The sequence below is a fragment of the Vicugna pacos genome, chromosome 3, assembly GCF_048564905.1.
Source record: "Vicugna pacos chromosome 3, VicPac4, whole genome shotgun sequence".
Classification (NCBI taxonomy): domain Eukaryota; kingdom Metazoa; phylum Chordata; class Mammalia; order Artiodactyla; family Camelidae; genus Vicugna; species Vicugna pacos.
The window spans coordinates 54,892,866-54,917,095 of NC_132989.1; the positions used below are offsets into that span (position 1 = coordinate 54,892,866).

Genomic DNA, 24,230 nt, shown 5'->3' on the forward strand with positions numbered 1-24,230 from the left:
CCACACTACACAGCACTGGAAGCCTCTCAAACCTGGAAAATGGAAGTTGTGCAAAATACGTGCTTATACAGCCTCTGACATTAAGGATGAAATACTGAGTTTCAAAACCTGGTCCATATACTTTTCTAGAATACATTGTAATCCTGGTAATTTTTTGCTTATTAAAGAATTATAGGTTGAGAAAGAAAAGGTTTAGAAAATTCTCAAGGCCTGGTTTATCCTATAGAGAAGGAAGTTTCTGCACAAGTAAATACAAATTTAAATTTTGCTTCACACTTAGATAATTCCTCCAGGGAGGGGCTCCTATCTCATTCATCTTTGTATACCTGGTGTCCAACAGAGAAGAAGCCTACAATAAATGTTGAACTCAAAGTAGCAATACCCAACACATTAAAATGAAGTGTTAATTAATGAAAATTACATCCATGTCTGCTCATAAACCTTTGACAGCTCAACTCAGATTTACCAAAGCTTGGAGTAAGACAGAATTAACATGCTAGCTATGAGAATAAGGAAGTCCTTCTAACACGTGCTCTGGGACTGGGTCTTAAATCAGCAGCATTTGGTAGTACTTCAGTGATTGTGAACTCTGAATCACACAGCACTTCATTTAACTGGACACTGATTCTTCAGCCGACATTTCCTCTTCTTTCCTCAAAGTCAGTATATAATTTAAATCAATTATGGTTTAGGAGGTTTAAAGCATAGTAAAGAGAAACTGGGGGTTCTACCTCTGGTTCCACCACTTAGTTTGTGTCAGAAGCTCAGTTTTCTCATTGTTAAAACAGAATAATAACTGCCCTGTCTGCCTACATTACCATAGGGGTCAAACAAGATAAGTGGGTCACAACACTTTGCAAATTATTTAGTGCTATATTAATAGCTCATTGCTAATATGTTAAATAATTAGGGTAGGAAATTCAATATCATAAGCAAATAAACACATCTTTTAATTTTTAGCCAAGCCCACTAGTATTTCTCTTCAAGATCCATCAGTACACTTTCCCCCTTCACACCTTTTATTATAAAATATGGTGTATTAAATGTTGCTCACATATTAGTAAATAAATTCATAAAATAAGAAGAGTCTGGAAATCTCATTTTGTCTCCTGGGTCATAAATATCAAATGACAGCACAAAGCAACAACTCTGGCCTCTTGGTGTCTTTCTAGATCAGCAAAAGCAAAGTCTGTGGAGGATGTCAGCCAGTGGAACAGGATAACTTCAGATACTTCTATCTGATTCACAGAGATTTTAATACACAGGTTTTACCTTTTAAGTATCTGACTACTAAGATGTTTGTCAAATGGCTGCTTTGATTGTAAAGACACTACAACTCTTCCCAAAATATCCCTAGGGATTAAGTGTATCTAAAGGCCATGTTCATTTGCTGTAATTGCACTTACACAATAAAACACAGATATCAAATGACAACTACAATTTGTAAGAAGGCAGTTTAGACTTATACAATGCTCAACATTTTATGGCCGAAATAACCTAAAAGGCAGCATTACACAGACACTGATTTTATTTTACCAAACTAAAACATTCAGTCGATAAATTTTCCATCTTCAAATTCTATACTGCATTATATTTACTGAGTCTAATCACAGCTGCTATTTTCTGTGCAGTTTAGTAATCCTATGAGCAAAAATCAACATTTCAGTGCTGGAAGGAAGGAGCAAAGAAGAACAACTACTAGCTAGTTCAAAGCTGCAGCTATGAAGTACATTCTCTTAAATATCTATCAAGGAGAACATTTAAGATGAAAAGGAGGTGTTCTGCTAGAGAATGCCAATGCCCCAGGAGAGTATCACACAGAAACCAGAGCTGCAGCAGCACACAAACAATTCCACTGTGAAATGCTTCAGACGTAGAATTTAATGTAAAGGATCAACAAGAGGAACAAACAGACACCTGCAGTTTAATACACATCTTAACTGGAAAACATGAATTAAAAAAACGCGGAAGGAGTCAATTCCCTCAATAAAGGAAGGCATTTTCCACCTCAACAGACAAGGCACATGTTCTTTTAACCTATGCCCACTTAACAAAACTCCAAATTAACCAATGTTCTCCACTTCCTCTGTGTGACATTTTCTGATGCCAAGTGCCCACTGGATGCCCACAACTAAACGGCTACTCTTTAGAAGGTCTAAGCACTTATATTCACACCAGAGAAGCTGTACTCTTACCAAGAATTAATGTCTGTTTTCAAATTAGTTTATTTAAAATTATAATTATAGTTATGCAATAAAGTATTGCATTAAATGAAAACAATACACAGAGAAAACTGTACGAAAACTGAGTTATGCATCAGAAAGATCCTACAAAGGTGAGTCCCCAAAATAACACTGCTGCCAAATTAAGTATTAGCAGGAAAAACAAAAAAGATTGGGGAAGGATGAGTTCCTAGAAGGACTCTTATACACAGGGCTCCAAACTGTTTAAGTTCTCAAACCACTAGGAAAGGAAAGGAAAGGAAAGGGAAGGAAAGGGAAGGAAAGGAGGAAGGAAAGGAGGAAGGAAGGAAGGAAGGAAGGAAGGAAGGAAGGAAGGAAGGAAGGAAGAAAAGAAAGAAAGAAAGAAAGAAAGAAAGAAAGAAAGAAAGAAAGAAAGAAAGAAAGGACCTAAAAATTACAGATGCAACACAGGCAGCACACTCATATACCAGAAGATAGAAGTAATCTAATCAGTGGACTCAAGTGCAGAATAAAAGCTTTAGTCAATAAGACAATATTAGCAATTAGGTTTACACATTTTGACTTGAAATGCTAAAGGAATGTAGTTTTCTTTATGATTTCCATTTTTAACTAGGTTTCATTATTCATTATGTTTGAGACCATGTTAAAGGGAAACTGATAAAAAGTCTAAGGCTCACATCTAAGAGTTCATTCTGATAGTCAAGAGTACACTTCTAAGGTCCCCCAACATAAACCATAATGTATGCATTTACTTGTGAATGTCTAAAAAACAATTTTACTATAACACTTAAGAACCGAGGTCTGCCATGTTATACGCATTAATGAGTTTAAACCAGGTAATTAAAATAAAAAAAATTATCTCTCATCAATACGTGTCAAAAGCCTAAAATCTTTGACCAGCTAACTCCACAAGAGGAATTTATCCTAAGAGTAAACACACAGAGATACATGTATAAGAATGTTTGCAGCAGTCTTGTTTACATTGGAAGAAAAAGGAAACAACCTACATGTGTGGAAACAGGTAATAGGTATATTCACACCCAACAAAATATTATGCAGACACAAAATTATTTACATCTATTTTACACATGAAAGGGTATTCAAAATATTGTATAAAACAGGTTATAAAACTTTAAATAAATATTCATCTAGTTGAGTACCTTATACATAAAAATGTTAGTGGTTATTTCTGGAGGGTAGAGTTATAGGCATATTGGGTGTTTTTATTATTTATGTTTTCTACTTTTTATATGTAAAAAATAGGAAAAAGCCTTCCAACATGTACAGATCATGTTTTAACCTGTCAAGATCTAATGTTAATAAATTAAAGAAAAATTATCAACACTGTTGGGGTGTCTTAGAAATAGCCCTGGGCAGTGAAATCAGGAAACATGGATTCCAGGACAAAATCTGCCTATTAGTCTCTTATGAGAACTCCTGCTAGGAATGGGAGTCTGTATTTTCACCCCTTGAATCTGTAATGGCTTGTCACTTGCTTTAATCAACGGCACATAGCAGAAGCAACACTGAAAAATTTCCAATCCTAGGTTTTAAGAAGTCTTGTAGCTATCACTATATCTCTTTTGCTGACCTCGGAGCCCCATGAGAAGAAATATGAGCTAGTCTCCTGTGGATGAGGAATCAGACGGAAAAACAAGCCCAGCCAAAAGCCAGCACTAACTGCCAGATGTGGGAGTGAAGCCATTTTAAATCTTCCAGCTCCCAATTAGGCTGTTAGATGATGGCTGCTACAAGTGACCCCAGGCAAGAATGGTGGAAGAAACATCCAGCTGAGCCCAGTACAAATTGTGGACCTGCAAACTCATGAGCAAACAAATGGTGGTTGTTTTAAGCCATTAAGTTTCGTGATTTATTACGCAGCAATGGATGGCTGATTTACCCATCACTGGTGCAGGGTACTATTAATATTTTGGTGTACTATTCTTAGACTAATTTATCCCCTAAGACAAAACTGAGATTATACTGTACATAATAGTTCTATGATTTTGTGGCATCTTTGAAATGGGGGCATATGCAGGGCCCCACGGTTATTTCAGACTTCAACTCAGACACATAAGGAGATAGTGGAACATTTTGTATTCAGAACACTTCACGTTCTTTATACAAAACTCCTGTGTGCAGCTATGGGCTTTTCCAACAAAGCCCAAGGGCCTTGATATACTTAACTTCATAGTTTCTTACTCCCTCATCAATTAACGTGAGGATGCACTGCCTGAGGTCCTAGAATAGGACCAGGTTAGACACTGAAAAAAGTAAAACTAAGTTCAAAATCACCACCCACCATAGGATCAGGTGAGACACCGAAAAAAGTAAAACCAAGTTTAAAATCACCACCCACCATACCACCACCACCAGTAATGAAGACAGAAAAAAATCAACATGCACCGAGGGGTGAGCACGTGCTAACAATGGGGTGAACACAGCGGAGTGATTAACAATGTCTCTGGAACCAGACTGCTCTACCACTTCCTGTGTAACCCTAGCAAGTTAATTCATCTTTCCAAGCTGTTTGCTCATTTGTAAAATGGAAATAGTAACAGCATCTATCTGAGTTGTGAGAATTAAATGAGATGTGTGTAAAACATTTAGAACAAACCCTAGCACACAGTAAATGCTAAATAATTATTAATTTTCTATATTATTAATCATGATTTTATGTGTGTCATTTCACCTAATTTAATCCCCACAACATTCTGTAGGTGATGAAATTAAAGAGTCAGAGAGGTTAAAGAACTTGCTAGAAAATGGCACAGCCAAGTTCCAAACTCACATTTTTCTGACTGCAGTAGCTAAACACTTCAACACTTTAAGACATGACTTCAAGTAGCCCAGGAGTGTCAAGCCAGGTCCCCTGTGCCAGGGACATGTTCCATGTCTTTGCAACCCCTGGAGCTGGACTGGGGTGGTCATAGAGCCACTTCTAGGTCAGAGCTGAAGACCTGAGGTCCAGGGCAGCCTCAGAGATTACTGACACTGCGGTGTTCATAAGTCTCTGAGCCAGCACTTAGTAGATACTCAAAAAGGGCTCTTTGATTTTGTCCAGTTACATTCACTGTATTACATTCCATCATGGGCAGTAAGTTGACCTTCACCCTCACTCAGTACAATTATAAAATTATCCAAATATAACACAGTGCATGCCCATTTTACTGAAACTTTATTTTTTGCTATTTCAGAAAACTAGAAGCTTGTTTAGAGACTCTCTAAATCTATTATGCTTTAGAGATAAAACAATGAACTTTTGTCCAAAGCCATTCAGCTAATTAGTAAAAATGACTGGAACCAAGATGATTTCTTTTTTTAATTTAAAAATTTTAACTTCTCTATAGGAAAATGGAAGTGAAACAATAAGTGAATTTTACCCACAGAACTGTTCAGCTAAGTTTAGTTCTATCCAAATTCAGCTGGCTGATTTTTGAAAACAACCACTTTCTCAGACTTAGAGGAAATGGTTAAGCAACCTAAGAAAAGTCACTTGTTCTTGCATCGTGGTAGACACTTTTTTTTTTAATGAGTCCTTTTTAGGTAATAGAATATTCTAACATTGTCCAAGCACTCAACTGAAATAACAAGTCTACAAAATGCTACAAATTGTTAATCTAATCTAGATATCCATTTTCCTTTAAAAAGAGCAAAGAAAATAGTAAGTTTTTTAATGAGTTTTTACATTTTATAATAAAATGAATTCTCAATACTTTAAGACTAAACAGAAGAATAAAAATCACTGCAGGGAAGAGACAAGCTGACAGTTTAAGACTGAGCAACATGGTTTTATCCTGATCTCAGACAAAACAGACTAGATATGACTGAAAAAATTATTTTTTTAGAGAAATTTCTCATGTTATACTACAGCTGATTTTTTGAGAATATATATCTGCTATCTCCTTTGTTACCCTGTAGTCCTAGTTGAATCCTGGTACAGTACAACATGATACTTGGGATGAAGAACCTGTATAATTACTAATATAGGTGTTTTCTGGCTAAGGGATGAACTTGCACTTATACAATGAAATTCAGGTATCAAATGACAGGTACAATCTATAAGAAGGCAATTTAAACTTATATAATGCTCAACATTTTCTGGCTGAAATGATCTAAAAGGCCGCATTACACAGATATTGATTTTACTTTACCAAACTAAAACACTGTTGATAAATTTTTCACCATCTTCAAATTCTACACTGCACTGAATTTACTCAGGCTAATCACAGATGCTATTTTCTGTGCAGTTTAGTAATCCCATCAGCAAAAACCTTTCAGTGCTGGAGGGAAGGTGCAAAGAAGATGAACTACTTGGCAGTTTAAAGTTGCAAGTATAAAGTACATTATTTTAAATATCTATCAAGGAGAACATTTAAGATGAAAAGGAGGCATTCTGCTAGCAAATGCCAATGACCAAGGAGAGGACCAAACAGATGTTTTTTGATGCAAACATTTCTAACATTTTATTAATTTCCCATCTTCTTACAAAGACCAGATTCAACAAATCATCGTCACTGGGAGAAAAATAATTGCACTGAAGCTTGTTGGGACATAGAACTCAGTGTCCTGGCTGACAGGAGTACCAACATAGGAAATGACACCCCTTTGCCTCATAATTTGGCCAATTTTCTTAAAATGCAATTCAATTAAAGTTTACAACAAATCATATTACATAGGATTTTTTAAAGCTTTACTTTAGATTTATTTGTTCAAGCAAGTTTCACTGCAGCTGTTTACTCCAGCTATTTTTCAGAGGATTTATCAACTCAACTGAAGGTCAATTTTAATTAAGATTCTTGTATCATATAGTAAACATTTCTTAAAGATAAACAGAAATTATTCAATTTGAAGAATAAAGAGAAAAACAAAGATTGAGAAAAAAAAATGCACAATCCCTCACAGTCCCATGGGAAATAGCATAAGAACTCTAACAACATGTACGTTACTGGAGTCCCAAGATGACAGGAAAAAATGAAATACTGGGGCAGAAAAATTATCTGAAGAAATAATGGCCCCAAACTTTGCAAATATGGTGAAAGACACAAATTTACATATTCAAGAAGTCCACTGAATGTAAAAAAGATTAAGTCCAAAGAAAACCAGGCTAAGACACAATCAAACCACTAAGAACCAAGAGTAAATAAACTTGAAATAGCAAAAAAAAAAAAAAAAAAAAAAAAACCCACTCCAAAACCAAAGACATATATAGGATAATAACAATTCAAATACCATGGATTTCTTAACAGAAAACTATGGAGACCTGAAATGATAGTCTTTAGTGTTTTTATATATACAGAACTATTATATATGTTTGTACAATATATATATTATATATATTACATATATTGCACTAATATACTTATATCTTTATATCTTTGTGTAAACTAGTATCCAAAATACATAAAGAATTCTTACAACTCAAAATAGTGGGCAAAAGATTTGAACAGCCACCTCATAAAAGATGAACTAATGGCCAAAAACAAACTCAGCATCAGTAGTCATCAGGGAAATGCCAATTAAAACTACCCTGAGACACCATTACACACCCACTGGATTGGCTAAAATACAAAAAGATTAATCATATCAAATCTTGACAAGGATGTAAAGAATAAGCACTACCACACACTGCTGATGGAAATGTAAAATGGTAAAATCAGTTTGGAAAACAGTTGGGTTTTGTTTTTGTTTTGTTTTTTTTTTTGAGGTATAGTCAACTTACAATGTTGTGTTAATTTCTAGTGTACAGTATAGTGATTCATTTATATATATATGTATATATTCCTTTTCATATTTTTTTTCATACTAGGCTATTACAAGGTACTGAATATAGTTCCCTATGCTATACAGTAGGACCTTGTTGTTTATCTATTTTATATATAATGGTATCTACAAGTCCCAAACTCCCAATTTATCCCTCCACACCTGTTTTCCCCCCTGGTAACCGTAAGTTTGTTTTCTATGTCTGGGAGTCTGTCTTTGTTTTGTAAATAAGTTCATTTGTGTCTTTTGTTTGTTTCCAAATATAAATGATATCATATGGTATTTTTCTTTCTCTTTCTGGCTTATTTTACTTAGTATAATAATCTCCAGGCCCATCCATGTTGCTGCAAAAGGCATCATTTTATTCATTTTTATAGCTGAGTAGTAGTCCATTTAAAATATATATATACACACACACACCCCCCACAACCTCTTTATCCAGTCATCTGTCAGTGGACATTTAGGTTGTTTGGCTGTTGTAAATAGTGCTGCTATGAACATTGGAGTGCATGTATGTTTTCAAATTAGAGTTTCCTCTGGATATATGCCCAGGAATGGGATTGTTGGATCATAGAGTAGGTCTGTTTTTAGTTTTTTAAGGAATCTCCATACTGTTTTCCATAATGGCTGCACTGAACTACATTGAAAAGCAAAAAAAAAAAAAAAAAAAAGGGACCAAATGATACTACCCGGATGAGCCTCAAAATAAAATAATCAATGCTGAGTGAAAAAAGCCAGGATAATAAAGAATATGATTCCATTTATGTAAAATCAAAATAATTCCATTTGTTTTGGCTAATCTATAGTGACAGAAAAGAGAAAATATAAGCTAATCTATAGTGACAGAAAAGAGATCAGTGGTTCCTAAGAATGGAGATGGAGGGAAGGATTTTGTTTTACTTTGATTTTTAAGTTTAAAAAATGTAACAGCAAGAATCAGCAATATGCAACATTTCAGTACTCTAATTTTAACTATATGTATAAGCTTATTCATCTGAACAATTACTGCACATTCACATGCTAAACTCCAGGCCTTTGTTCCATAATTACTTTTTGTCCACTCACACAAAGGAAACAAAATCTTCTGTTTAAAAATATTTCTGATACTGTAAACAGAGTGGAGGGCTAATTCTCTACTATGTTAGTACATTTTTCAAGGTACTTTGAAAGAATGCATTAGGATGAGCGGGTATATCATCTACTTCTCTAGAATGCTAGCTCAGTTGGCGGAACTTACATGTATATGCCGGGGTGTACATGTTTACATCTGATCACAGTTCATCACATGTATTATTTGGAGGATAGGGAAAGGGAAGAGAGTTTTCTTCTTCCCTTTGAGAAATCATTGACATAAATCACTGCATAAGTTTAAGGTGCACAGTATAATGGTTTGATTTACATATATTATAAAATGATCACAATAGGTTTAGTTAACACTCATCATCTCGGACAAATATAATAAAAAGAAAAGAAAAAAATTTTGTCCCTGTGATGAGAACTCTCAGGATCCATCCTCTTAACTTTCCTACGTGTCATACAGCAGTGTTAATTACAATCATCATGTCACACATCATATCCCTGGTACTTATTTATGTTATAACTGGGAGTTTGGACCTTTTGCCCACCTTCCTCTAATTTCTCCTCCTGCACTTCTGGTAACCACAAATCTGATCCCCTTTTCTATGAGGGTGATGTGTGTTTGTGTGTGGTTTTTTGCTTTTAGATTCCATATATAAGTGAGATCATACAGTGTATGTCTTTCTCTGTCTCCTTTTACTTAGCATAATGCTTTCAAGGTCCACTCATGTTGTTGCAGATTGTAGTATTTCTTCTTTTTTTATAAATAATATTCCATTGTTATTCCACGTAACACACACATATAGCAATTTCTTTATCCATTCACCCATCATTGAAAACTTAGGTTGTTTCCATGTTCTGGCTATCATAAATAATACTGCTATGAACATAGGCATGCACATACCTTTTTGAATGGAAAGACAATTTAAGTAGATCAATACTAATCATTCACAGCTCCAAAGAACCCAGAAAAAAAAAAATAGTTGATTCTAGTTCTCTTAGGTATGGGAAAATGGGTTTTCTATCATTCAAGACTCCACAGATCAGAAATAGAAAAAAAAAAATTGAACTTAACCTTGTAGGCCTTTAATTAATTGAAATTAAGACAAGTCTAAGAAATCACTTAAGGACTGAGAAGTTAAATGAATGATATATATCCATACTATGTGTTATGTTGTGGGGAGGGGGGACTGAGAAAAGGGGGTAGCTTGTTGTTACACCCTTCGGGTATAAACAGAAAATAGATAAAAATTAATTATTAATTTTTAAGGCTAATTAAAAAGTTTAAAAATAATTTTGTGTCCAGGGCTAAAATAAACAACTGTAGAATCCTCAAATAACCAAGGTATCTGACACGTGGTTTGTCAGATATGCCTGGCTAGAACATTTCCTCCTCCTGTAACCCAGACCTGTCTTAAGAAATCTGCTGCCCAATTCCAGCAGCTCCACTTTCTACCTGCTGTGGGTTCTCAAGGTGTTCCTCTCCAGTCCCTATAAAAGACATGTTTAACGTTTAGCGTAACAGTTCTCAAGACGCAGTATGGGCATCCCTGGGAATGCCAGATATACTTTCAGTGGGTCTTCAAGGTCTAAACTATTTCCATAATCATACGTTATTTGCTGTTTTCACTCCCATTCTTTCATAAGTGTACAGTGGAGTTTTCCACGGGCCACATGGCATATGACACAACAGACTGAACACAGAAGCAAATCTGAAAATCCAATTGTCTTCTCTTAAGACAGACATTTAAAAGATCTGCAACAATGTAAAATAATGCCTCTCACTAATGTTTTTGTTTTGGAAATAGTTATTTTTTTATTAAGAATGTTATTTTAACTTAATAAATAAAAAGTTTTTTGTTATTATGAAATAAATTAAGAAATATTTTAAAAAATCTTTCAGTGTTAATTTCTAACAGACATATATCTATACGGAGATATAACCCACACAAACAAAAGTTCCTGAGCATCTGCAATAATTTTTAGGAGTATAAAAGGGATCCTGAGACCAAAACGTTTGAGAAGCATAACTCTGCCTTCCAAGATAAAGAAATAATTCCTACACTCTCCAGACATCTTGATTCAAGCATATTAGTCTCAGTTTGAAAGAGTTTGAAAAAGTACATAGACTAAATACATCAAACAAGGTAAAACAAAATATAGATTTGAATCACTCTATATTTGGGCAGGAAGGGAAAAGGAATTTTCAATCATCCTGTATTCCTGGGTCCTGAAAAAACTAATTGAATCTAACTCTATAGGCTCCTTAGAGCATCCTCAGACAGGAATGTAGACTTGAATAATTTGTTCTTATGAAAAAACACAACCTTCTTTACCTTGAGGTAAACAAATCGTCCAAAACAAAGGCTCCCTATTATAGACTGAATTCCCTACCACCACCATCCCCAACTCCACATGTTGAAGCACTAATCCGCAATGCGACTGTATTTGGAGATGGGGCCTTTAAGGAAGTAATTAAGGTGAAATGAGGTCATAAGAGTGCAGCTGATAGGACTGATGTTCTTATAAGGCGAGGAAGACACCAGAGAGCTCCCTGCACACACAGAACAAAGGCCATGTGAGGACACAGCAAGAAGGCAGCCATCTGCAAGCCAGGAAGAGGGCTCTCGCCAGAAACCAACCACGCCGGCATCTTAACCTTGAACTTCTAACCTCCACATTGTAAAAAAATAAAATTTCTCTTGTTTAAGCTACCCAGTCTGTGGTGTTTTGTTACCGCAGCCCAAGCTGGCTAAATACCCAGCCTGTACTCTGTTTCCATATAAGCACTCCATAAATATACTGAGTAAGAGGAGGGAAAGTGGAGACGTTTTAAGGGAGAAAGAGATGCTGAATAAATGTTTTCATGGTTCACACACCATAGGTTATGTCACATGGTCACTAAGGAGTGGTTTAGGTTTTACTCTTCTCAAAATATCATCTAATTTTTCCCTTTGATTATTATCAGGACAGAAACATCCACATTTTCCCCTCCTGATTAGTGTCAGGTCTAAAATTCAGGCTTTCACAGCTCACAGTATAACTACCTCATATCATTAGTTACTCTGCTATGTCAACTAATAGAAAGCCCTGCCTCTGGATGGCTTTGCCTAACTTGACAGCCACGAGGCAGCTTCACCTGCTCCACTCTTTCCATGAGGCCACATGAATGCTTAGGAGTGACCAATTCATGCCTTCTTACCAATCTGGGGATTCTAGGAAACTCCTTTTTAAAAGTCGAATCTAGTTGGCTTGGGAATTGTTTCTGTGGCTCTCTAACAAAAGGCAAAATACCCCAATGGCATGTCAGCCAGAGGGACTGACAGCACTGCAGGAAACGAAATTGATTGAACTGCACCACTTTGGTCTCAAGTGCACAGCAGCTCTCTAGTTGCTAAACAGGCACAGAAGATGAAAGGACAAGGGACGAAAATGTCGGGTTATTCTTTAATTTTAGTTTTCAAAATGCTTCACAGTAAGAGACTGCCTCTCTCTAAGCGTCATCTATCTTCCCCTCAATCATGGAGACCATGTCTTATTTAGCACTATCTTCCATGTACAAAGCACAAGGTCGGGAATGCAGCAAGTGCTCAAAATGCATTTCAGTGGAAAGGGAAGCTGAATGAACATTGATAAGAATTTTTTTAAGTGATTTGAAATTACACTATTTGCCATAGAGAAATTCATAGAAAAAGGAAGAGCACTGAAATTCAACTTTACTTAAAAAGAAAAAGAAAAAGAAAACCATCTAAATCAAAAGAGTGCAAACAAAAGTGTTATTTAAATGTCTGATCAGGAGTTGTCTAGAGAAATATTAATCTCAGATGACATTTACTAAATGTCTAATGTATGTGGAAAACGATGTTAGGTGCCAACTCTAGTAGCAACCAAATACAGGAGAACTATGTTTTTATCTGTTGTAGGTAATTGATGGTTCCTGGCTGAACAAGCATGCGCATTCTTCACATGAACTCGACATGTGGTTTTAACCATTCAGAAAAAGAATCCTAAATAGTGGTACCTCTGCTTTCATAATGTTCCTTATGCTTCTTTGAGCATCATTGGGCAGAAATGTGGACTCCAGTATCCCTGTGGGAAAACACTGTCTTCTCAACCCTGAGGTTTCTCAGGAGCAATTACAGCCCAAGATGAGGAATGCCTCTACTCTGTTCCCATGCAAGCCATTCATGCAGCCACCAAATACTTGAAGGATTATTCCTTACATCCTTCACTCTTCTGTTTGGTCAAAATCACTACCTTACATGTTTCAGGAGTTCAAAGTATTATCTTTGTGAGAAAAATGAACAAACAAAAACCAGATCCAGAGGTTCCTGGCAGGGTTGAAGTAAGGAGGTAAACTGCCATAATTCATAACAGATTCTCATAGCCAACAGCTACCGCCAAGTTATATTTATTCAGCAAAAATAGTAATAATAAAATAAGTGTGTCACAGTCACTAGCAGAAATACAAATTCACTAGTAAAACTAGCTTCTTAGTGAGCTTCCTATGAGGAAACATAACACAAAGTATGAATTTAAACACACATTACAGACATATTTATTTGGATTCCTGATGCCTATGACATATATAGGCCTTGTTACCAGTTAATGAAGTACCCGTATTGTACAACTTCATGTTAATTCTAACCATTTTGGTTTTAAATTCCTCACTATTTCAACCCCACGTAACAGACAAAATATATTTAATACCTGATCTGGGACTGAAACAAGTTCTACTTGTATGAATAATGAGGTGTTGCATATTACATATGCTTGAAAGAATCAGAAAAACACACCTAAGCCAAAATTAAATTGGATGTAGAAATGAAACAGTTCCTCTACTCTTAGGCAACACTTCTCTGAAAGTATTACAAATCCATAATAATTGTTAATAAATATGAAATGGAAAGAATCCTCTCCTATACTGGCCTCAGCCTTGAGTCAATAAGAAATACCGTGTGTTTCCCAATTTTCAAAATCTTTCCTTGGCTGAAATATGCCAAACTACCATGTATCTCATACTTCAGCTAATATTAGAAAAAGTTCTGAGTTTCTGTGCATATTTTAGTTTTTTAAGTAAAGATACTAAAACATCCTGGCAATAACCTTGGATAAGAATCACAGAGCTAGTGAGTGAGGAGCCAGGGAGTGAGCCGAGTGGCTGAGCCGCCCAGCACTATTACCCTGCACTACGCAGTGGTCTTACAAAACGAGGTAGATTCATGCATAGATCTTCAAAAGGAAAAAAATAAAAGTACAAAACCAAATGTATCTAAGGAAAATCGTGTGGGATGAGACCAGTGCTTCTCGAAGTCTGTTTTTTAAGAGAGTGTACTGATTTGTGCATCCGTGTATCTTAATGTAAGCTCCTCAAGGGCAGAAATCATACCTCATTTGTACTCCAGTTTTAAGAACAAAGCTTGCAACAAGTTAGCATATGGTGAAGGCATATTTTAATGTATTTATTGAAGGGGGGTATCTTTTTAAAAACTGTCATCTTTTTAGAAAGAGATAAGAGGAGATGTGTCAAAAACAAATTAAAAATACCTGTTAATTGAGGCAGTTTAAAATGACATGCAAGAAAATTTGTATTAAAACATTCACTCTAGGCTCTTCTCTTATCCCTACTCCTACCTTCCCAACAGAAGAACGCAGCAGGGAGACATGAAAAACTAATTTTCGTTTGTTATATTTTTAGTCTTGGTGATAAAAATAAGAGATGGAAAAGAACTATTAGCATGATGTAAACAGAAAGAAATTCAAAAGGAAAAAAAATGTGAAAATGACTCCATCTCAAAGAAAAACAAAATAATTAAGTAGATTTGAACCCCAGTATTACCTGGTTTCAATAAAACAGAATTAAGCCCGAAGCACCCACGTTTTACAATTTTTTTTGTATAATATGAATACATTTCTATATTTATTTTCTGATTGTTATCCACAATGGAATTAATATAGAACCAACAGAAAATCTAAAATTTACAACAATGTACAAAGTTCTAATAATAACCTTTTAGTTCTACTGAACAACTGGCATTCGAAAACACTGCTAATTCCACAGAGGAAATACGCCAGTTACAATTCTGGCTAGAGAACATCTAAAAAGCATCAGATTAACAAGTGCAACATAATATTCCATGGACTAAAAAATACAAACATTTTAGAATACTGAGAGCATTCAGTTCCTCTATCCTTATATTTATTCATCATTATGATAGTGATCAGAATTCACATAAAGATATGCCATTTTATTCACTTAAAAGTTAGCCAATATCCTTGTGGGGAAAAAGGAAATTATTTTAGCTTAATTTTCAATTTTTTGCCTTTTCTAGGCTAACTTATGTATATTAATGTTTATATTTATATCAAACTTCTCCAATCAAATTTACAATCTTTATCTTACATAGTATTTTTAAAAATCTTTCCTCATAACAGTTCCTACAGTCCTTGACAATCCTGAAGGCACCTCTTAGAAAGATTCAGCTATAAAAACTAATAGCAAATGTCAGTGATGATTAAATATTTATGCTCATTAATCTCTCAAGCAAATCTACACAACTGCAATAACTTTATAAGATCCAAAGCTAAAAATTTTATTTTTAATTCCATCAACTACCTGGATATCACTTCAAAAAAATCTTGCATAATTCCTTATTTAACATGAAAAATGTCATTAGGCATAATAAATAACTATGAGTAATTTAACAGAGAACACATATCACTGAACGAGATCTGCAAAAGAAGTTTATAAGAACTCTTCAATATACAGAATGCTTATGAGTAAGACAATACCTCAGTTGGTGAATAAATTTGCTAGACTTGATCTCAGATGGATTTGAACAAAGAATTATTGTGCTGATAATTCTCTGAGATATTTTTTCATCAGACTGATAAAACACAAGGTAAATGACAGTACCAAATCTACAGCAGAAACTGTGCCATCAATATACAACTTACTGAGGGTCAGTTTGATTATCATTAAACTATTTTAAAAAATAGTGATGATTATCCAAAAGTCTGGGATTGTAACCACATTTTTTCTACCAGCAGTCACGGTCACTTGATTATAAGCCAAGAAAAGCTCTATGCATGAAATCTTCATGTCTGTATCTCAATTGCATTTGCCAACCTGGCAATTAATTACAATAGAACTACGTACCCAACTACAATGAACCACTGCACTCCAAGCTAGCCACTTTAGTGAACATGAGCTTCTTTCATTTTTTTTAATGGAAGTATAGTCAGTTACAATGTGTCAATATCTGGTGTACAGCATAATGTTTCAGTCATACATATACATACATATATTCATTTTCATATTCTTTTTCATTATAGATTACTACAAGATAGTGAATATCATTCCCTGTGTACACTTATTTCTATCTAACTCAGCATACTATATTTATTATCTAATCTCCAAGTCAGACTAGATCCTCCTTTCTACATTCAATTATTTTTCTGTGTGCTTCCTCCCAGTGGAAAGTTACCAAGCCTCTCAGTAGTCTGTATTGATGTAGATGGAAATGAGGCTGCTGTTTTAAAGAGCAATGCATTTCTTATTGCCATAAACACCCAATAGGGTATGCTCAGTCTGAGTTGTTTTCTTAATCCAGCCACCTAATCTAGACATGGAAAGGACAGTGTCAGTGGCCCAGAGGGTTTAGGTACTTAGCATTAGTTTAAAGAGCAAAGAAACCACCGCTTAAAGTATAAGGGGGAACCAGTCCAAACTTATGGGCATGATCTTGATAAATACGGGACACACCAGTTCCTCCCACTAAGCCCCAAGGCCCGCAGCAGCCTCCCTTACTTAACCATTGAAGCCCTTTTGACAATTATGGGACAAGAAGAAACTAAACACATATTACACTACTTCTGTCTTCAAATCACACTACCAATACCAACTTAAAGAAAGATATTTTCAACATCAATCACTCCACCGAAAATCCATTTTTCCTCTTAAAGGGAACTTGGGAATGGCGTAATGCTGTTGAGGTGATGAATATTCCAACAACTGTTTTAAATCTTTTCAAATAACAGCTTCAGCTGTGAGAAAAACCATGCCCCAAAGCCTCTTGCCCACCAGAAAGTTCCTCTATGACACTGAATGACACTAGAGGCAGTTGTCTGGGAAACACTACCACACAGCCCCAGTCATCGTTTGCTGTGAGATCCAGGGGAGGAAGGAGCACACCCAGCCCACAGAGGTACAGGCTCTCACTGCACTTCCCATTCTCCTTGTTCTACCAGCTTATGAAGCTCTCCCTTTAGAAGCATCAGGAAGCCTTCTTAAACACCCTGCATCCCAGATCACTGGCTTGTCCTTCCGCAATAGTACCAGAGGTTTGGGGAAGACTTGGGACCATCAAACCCCCTAATCTACAGGAGTCTAGACAATTGTCTTGAATTTTGTTTTGGTGACTGCATACATTAAATATGTGGGAGGAATTCCCAGGACAACCTTCATTAAGGAAAAGAACTTCAAAAGGTCTTCCACAGTTAACTTGACTCTCCATTGTTTTTTCAAACTCCCTTGGAAGTCTGAATTTTCTTTTCTGGCAAATAAACTGGTTTTGTCCCAGTTTAGATGCTAAGGTTGGAATTTTTTAAAAAACTGGTTCATTGTTCAACCATAAGCATCAGTAGGGAAGTGACACAAAACCAGGCAAAAATAACAGCAACTGCTACCATGATGGTCCCACACAAGGTCAATGGCTAGACAGTCCTCTTTGCAATTTTTTTCTTGAAATCTAAAACATTCAGGAAAGTAAATAGTCCTAACTTACAAGTAACTATGACTTTTCTGACTAGGACAGAGAAGTACACACTACAATTAAACTCACAGCAAATACTTTATCTTTTTCCAGGGCCTCCAAATGTCAGTCTTAACTTTCATCCTCTCACCCCTCAATTCCTTTTGTCCAACCAGACCCACCTACCTCCCATTGCCAGCCCTGACTCCACCTTTCAACCTCATACAACAAAGTCCTGTTCCCCAAACTAGATTCATTTCCAAGCCAAAGACTTGCAAGGCTCAAAGTATGGCCATGTTGAAAATCTCTGACTACCAGCTTCCTCCTTACCTTAAGTCTCTACAAGTCTTTTATCTTCATCACTAATTCTCTTAAGTTTCAATTTTCCTGGAGATTTTTGGATTCAGGGTCCTACAGGCATTCCCAGGACAATCACAAATGGATTACAATAATGAATTAGGTTACAGGGAAATCCTGACCACTCTTTCATAGACACAGGAACTCTTACTGTCACATTTATTACACAGAAACACCAGGGCAATTAGCAGCCTTCTCTACAAAGGTCACTAGATATAAAAGTAGCTATACCAAATTATCCCTCATTTCCCTTCCTACTGTCCTGTAAACACTCTTGAAAGGTGCATGTCTAGGGGTTTAAAAAAAAAAAAAAAGACTGCTTCTCTGGTTGCTCCAAGGACTATATGGAAAGGTGTAGTGGGTACTAGCTCAAACTCCAACATCCCACAGTTTTCAGGACGTGAGGTAACTAATTAACAGAATATGGCTGCACTGTCCTCCTCACCTCAAGAGCCAAGAACCACACACCTAATTTAGCCCCATTTCAGCTTCTGAGTTAACCTTGGTTAAACTCCCCTATACGTGAATCTTCTAATGTTTTCACAGAAGGGGTCAAAATGCTTTGTTTCCTAACAGCAGAGTTATTACCCTAATCAGCAGACATGTGAACTTTTTGTTGACAGATTTTATATGAACAGGTTATAAAGACAATCGTGTACATTTATTTCATAATTAGGAAACTTCTTAAAGTTTTATTGCTTTTTTACTTCTATATTCTGTATTTTTATATTAGCATGAAGACCAGAGTCTTCCATTTCATTTCTCTTACTGAGGTAGGCATTATCTGATAACAGGTTTGTGGGTTTTTTGGTAACTGTGCTTAGCAGAAAATCTACTTGTAAACAGGCATTCCAAAGACGATCTGACTGAATAACTGAGGAGGAAGTCACACCTTGCTTATTTTCTACATGATAATTTTCTTATAACCAATCTTTCTGGTTATGTCTCTTTCAAGCTGAGTTCTCGAGAATCATCTACAGATAAATGATAATCAGTGGTCTTAATCGTTTCTAAAATATGCCGTCTATTTATCTTGTCTCAAGATACTTTTTTTTTTTTGGAAGTTGATATGTAAAGCAAAGAAATTTTCCACTTCTGCTTTCCAGTTAAAAACTGTATTGGTTTCTGGTTACACTCTCAACCTTAGACTAGTACATGATGTTAACATTCGAATCCTATATATTCCTATTACCCTTAACTGAAATAAAAAAACTTCTGATAGGATAAAAGCAGAATTCAACTTACATCTCATCATAGAGAGAAACTATTATCTTCCATTTTTAAGGAGTTTTTTTCTTAATGTGGTAATTTATAATAGAACAAAAGAAAACCATATGGACAAAACATGGCAAGCTCACATTTTTGATAGAAGATGCTAAAAAAAATTTTTTAAAGAAATGCATATGTATAGGACAACAGTTATTTGTAAGAGTAAAAAGATGAAATTATAACTGCCTAAAATCCACGAACATCTAATTTGTTGTCTAGACTTTCCATTTTGGAAGCTGGGAAATACATTCACTTGGACGCCAATTTGAAAACAAAAGCAAAAATAGTTTTGTAAGACAGTCCCCCTTATTCGAGTATGCACTATGCTGTAGTACTAAAGTGATTCGTGGGGGCTTTGGGGGGAAAAAAAACTGTTTAAATTATGCTTTCAGTGCCGGGACTTCAAAACATCAATGCTTTTCCACCCTCTGGAGATTTACGTTCGGCTACACAAATTAGAAAGCATTAAAAAATACACACACACACACACACACACACACACGGTTGTAAAAGAAGTTCTTCTCTGTCAATATGCTTCCAAATCCAGAATCTGCTTATCTAATAAACTTCTCAGTAGCTCCCTTGGGGTAAGTACTTCTAGTATTCTCAAAATGAGGTGTAGATGCTTAGGCCCAACCTTAGATCTCAATCAGATACTGAGGGTGAGCCTGCATTTCCATTCCTTAACATAAATTTAAATTATTCTGAAATACCCCAACCCTGCATGCAAATGAGGACAAATAAAACTAGGCAGTTTCGTCAAATAATTACTTGCCCTAATCTGGTACATCTATCAAAAGATCTAAAGAGTTTCTATCTACTTTTTATTTGCTTGCTTTTTGGTAATACACAAATCACTATTTCCAAATAGTTTCTAGTCTACCTGCCTAACAGGACATAATGGTTACTGCCACACCAATCTTGAGTACTAGTGCAGCACATTTCTCTCCATAAAAAAGGCACCAAAGATCCAATGCCAGACTGAATATCCAGTCCTCAGCTTAACAGTCAGCAGTCCCTACCAAGGGCAAGACAAAAATATCTCTGAGCCAATTGGGAATTCTTTGGCAACAAGATCCCTCCTTATAAGCCCTTTTTGAGACCTGCATATTAAAAAGGTTACAGCAGCATGTTACCTCAACAGGTTAACATAGAATGGTCATCACATAAGCCCATTTTCAATAGACAGAGAGCAGGGACCAAGAAAAATGAGCCGTATCAGCAGCAAGTTTTAACAGAAAACAGGCAAAGTACAAAAAGGCTTTCTGGAGGAAATGAATACTGAAAACCCAAATGACAAAATAGAAACTAAATTTGCCTCCTTTACAGATTTACCCCTTTTCAGGGGGTGAACTCTTGGACAAGATTTTAACGGAAAGATACGTGGTCCCAAATTACTGCAACTGTTTTTTTGTTATGCTCTCACATCTCTCTCCATGTACAGCGATATATGAGAAAGTCTAAGTGGTGAAGACTTTATTAAAGGAGGATAGATGTGTAACAAAAGCCCACACCATACTTGATAAATCCTGCAATCATAAAATCCTATGGGTAATAAAATATTCTGCACCAGAACACCCAGGCCTATGGGAGAAGAACTAGATGTACATATTCTTTTTACTCAAAAGGATTAAGTACAAAGATAAACATAATTTCTTCTATACCATGTCCTGTTTGAAGGCTAGAACATTCTACAGCTATCCTTCGAAAGTTCTGAAATAAACAATGAGTTCACCTTAAATCAGAAAAGCACCTCAAATGGCTAGGATCTAATTTCTTGTTGACTTTAGATGTTGTAGTTTCTATTCTCCTTGTTAAAGGAAGAGAGATAATACTCCAAAGGAGTGATTAATACATTAACTAAAGTGATGCATTGCTAAATTGTCTCCAGCACAGACAGAAAAATCTGCAAGACAGATAGGAAGGGATTAGAAATCCAATTTCCTAAATGAAAGTTGAAGCACTGCTTCTTTTTTGTTCTCCTCTCTGGGACTTTTCCATTGCCCTCCCAAATGTGACAATTTGCAAATAATCACATCTAGGGAGCATATTCTAAGATGGGAGAAAAGAACCCAATTTTAAGACTTGAGAATGTACTTTAATTTTGTAGGCACAGGTTCACCAAATCAGCTAGCAGCAATCTTGACCAAATGGGTGATTCAGCCTTGTTGTGGAGAATTTGTTTTGTTTTGTTTTGTTTTAGAGGAAACGTCACATTTAAAATCCTACAAACATAGAAGCTCCAAGCTTTCTACCTAGAACAAAGAAAAAGCCTTGGAATACTCATTGGAAAGGGTTTAAGGATTTGTATTAAATATTATCTTACACCAAAGTACTAGATGGTCTCGAATGTTCCTTTCAGCTCAAATGTTCCTTATTTGTCTTATTAACTTAACCAGTCTATTCTTAGAACTTTAGTGATTACAAATACAACCTGAATGAAAAGGAAAATTCAAAATTAAAGTTGTCATCATTAAGCCTAATTAAACAGTACAGACAGGAAGATGGCAGTAGAATAAAGCATTGTGAATTAGAGACAAGGAGAATATAATGAGTAGTTCGCCGGCTCATGAATGAAGCACAGCATACAACAAAGTCTGGCCACAGCTTGGGACATAGTGGACAACGTCTCTGTCTCCTGGGTGGTAACTGGGCCACCCAAAGAGGGGTAGACTTTTTGCTTCTATTAATGCGACAAACTATCTACCTTAAGTAACAAACCACCAGCAGGAAAACACATATCAACTACAGAGTGAATCCTCTAATTTTAGTCAGAATTCTCCCTTACTGCCAGTTTTCCTACTCTCTACCCCAAAAGGGAATCCTTATACTCAACACCGCAAAATTTGAAGACATCTCACCCCCACATTGTGACTCCGGCACTTCTGGTCCAAACAAAAGCCATCATTTTAAGCAGGGTGGGATTTACTCCCTCCATTCAGCAAAGGGCTGTGGCTGTTTGCAGGGCATCCTGCAGGCTCTGCTTTGACTCTCGCCGCAAGTCACATTGTGGTATCACCGTGACGGACCCTTGATACTTAATGAGTCTTCGACTGAAAAACTGATACCACCGGGAGCCAGGGAAAGGAAGCCTGAACGCCCTGCGGAGTGCCTCCGCTGCAGACGGGAGGGTGGCAATGCGGGCAGGCACCTCCTCGGCACCCAGCAGGGGTGAGCAAGCCTTTCCGCAAGTTTCTCTTCCTTCCACTAAATTAACCTGCCGAGCCTCCCCCCGCCACCCCGTCCTACTAGGAAAAGTCACGCCGGCAACTCGCTGAAGGACAGGGGGACAGCTCCAGGCGCACCACAGAAGTTAGGTTTGGCAGGGGCCGCGTCTGAACCCTTCCTTCCCAAAAGCCGTAGCCGACACCCCCTTCTCCCGGGGCAAATCCAGCCTGCCAACTTTCCCGCTGCCCCCTCCTCTGCGCATAGCACCCCAAACTTTGCCGTTTGCCCACCTGGGCGCGCAGTGGCGCTTGGGGTCCGGCCGCACCCGACACCGCCCCCACCCCAGGGCAGGAGGTGGCGCTGACCTTCACGCCAGCCCCCAGCCCCGCGACCGCCGCTGCCCGCCCCCTCTCCCGAGCCTCGAACTGCCTCCCCCATCCCCTTCCACCGCCCCAAACCCTCGCGGGAAACCCGCGGTGGGGGCAACTGCAGCTCCAACTCGCGTGTCACGACTGCCCACGATCCTCTGAGCCCCAGAGAGCCCCGGCCCCGGCTCCTCTGGGCGCCCACTCACCATTGGTGAAGGGCTCCATTTTCCCCCTGCCGCGGCTCCTTACAGCCGGAGCGCCCAAGCTTCCTACTCCGAGAGCTGAAGCGGCCCTGCGGACTGAGCATGCCCAGCGCGGCGCCGAGGGCTGTTGGGGAGGTGCCGCGAGGAGCGGCGCCGCTCCGCCGCTCTGAGATCCGCCGCTCCGGGTTTTCGCGACAGCTGTAGAAAGAGCACGGGAAACTGGAGGAAAGAGCCCCGCCCAGACTCAGGCGGACTCCTGGAAGAAGAGGGAGGAGCCGGTTAGGCCTCGGGGTGGGTCGTAGGCGTGGCTGGAACAAGCCCCGCCCCTCAGGGAAGGCCCGCTGCCCTGTCTCTTGCAGTTCCCAGGACAGCGGCCAGTCATTAAGCAAATGTGACGGCCTGTTGCGTCCCAGCCGGGCCAAGCCCTAGGAGCCGGGAACCTGGCACTGCGCCGAAATACCACGTCATTACCCCGTGGAGCGGACATTCCAGAGAGAGAAAACAAACATAAGTCCCACAAGGCTGAAATAAATGTCCTGTTGAGTATTAAATCAGTGTGATGTGATGGAGAATGATTGGGTCACTAATTCAGATGGCTTGGTGAGGAGAGGTTTGGCTGGGAGGTGCCACTGTAGCCGAGATCTGAAGGCAGAGCAGGCGTCTGCAGGGGAAGGTCCCTCCCCGGTCTGCGAAGCTTCGGTTTCCCTGAAAGTTTGGCTCCGGGGGAGCTCACTTCGCTAAGGCTCGAAGGAGCAGGCGCTGTGGGTCTTCTCGGCAGGGCCACTCGCTCTCACGGGACTGAGGTCCCAAGTGCTCCTTGGCCAGGGGACTGAAGAGGGCGGAGACCTCAGCGGAACGGATGGCGCTCCAGGTCCCCTCCCCGGGCTAGCGGTTCCGGGCGCGGCCTCTTCGTGCATGTGGATCATAAAACCCGGAGTTGGATTCACCGGGGGACGCGGGCGCCGCAGAATGTGGGCAGAAGGCCTGCAGGAGCCGAGCCTTAAATCAACACCTGCGGCATCCTGGGGTGCCGCCGCTGGGGCCTGCGGCCAGGCCAACCGGAGCTAG

At 38.0% G+C, this 24,230-nt stretch overlaps 1 protein-coding gene and 1 long non-coding RNA gene across 3 annotated transcripts in view; one reads left to right on the forward strand and one right to left on the reverse strand.

Annotated features, from left to right (window-relative positions):
- LNPEP (leucyl and cystinyl aminopeptidase) overlaps positions 1 to 23,803 on the reverse strand; it is an 80,999-nt gene extending 57,196 nt beyond the window's left edge. The window contains exon 1 of one of the 2 annotated variants that reach the window (XM_006212956.4): positions 23,166 to 23,803. In XM_006212956.4, the coding sequence (XP_006213018.2) occupies positions 23,166 to 23,184 (19 nt within the window). In that variant the 5' untranslated portion in view covers positions 23,185 to 23,803. Of the gene's footprint in view, positions 1 to 22,284; positions 22,371 to 23,165 lie in introns of those variants that run through there. The other variant, XM_072958365.1, reaches the window with a different exon arrangement.
- Positions 22,485 to 23,713, forward strand: LOC140695616 (uncharacterized). Its single transcript, XR_012071301.1, has 2 exons — positions 22,485 to 22,594; positions 23,522 to 23,713. It is a non-coding gene; the product is annotated as an uncharacterized lncRNA (long non-coding RNA).
- Positions 23,804 to 24,230: the final 427 nt, after the last annotated feature.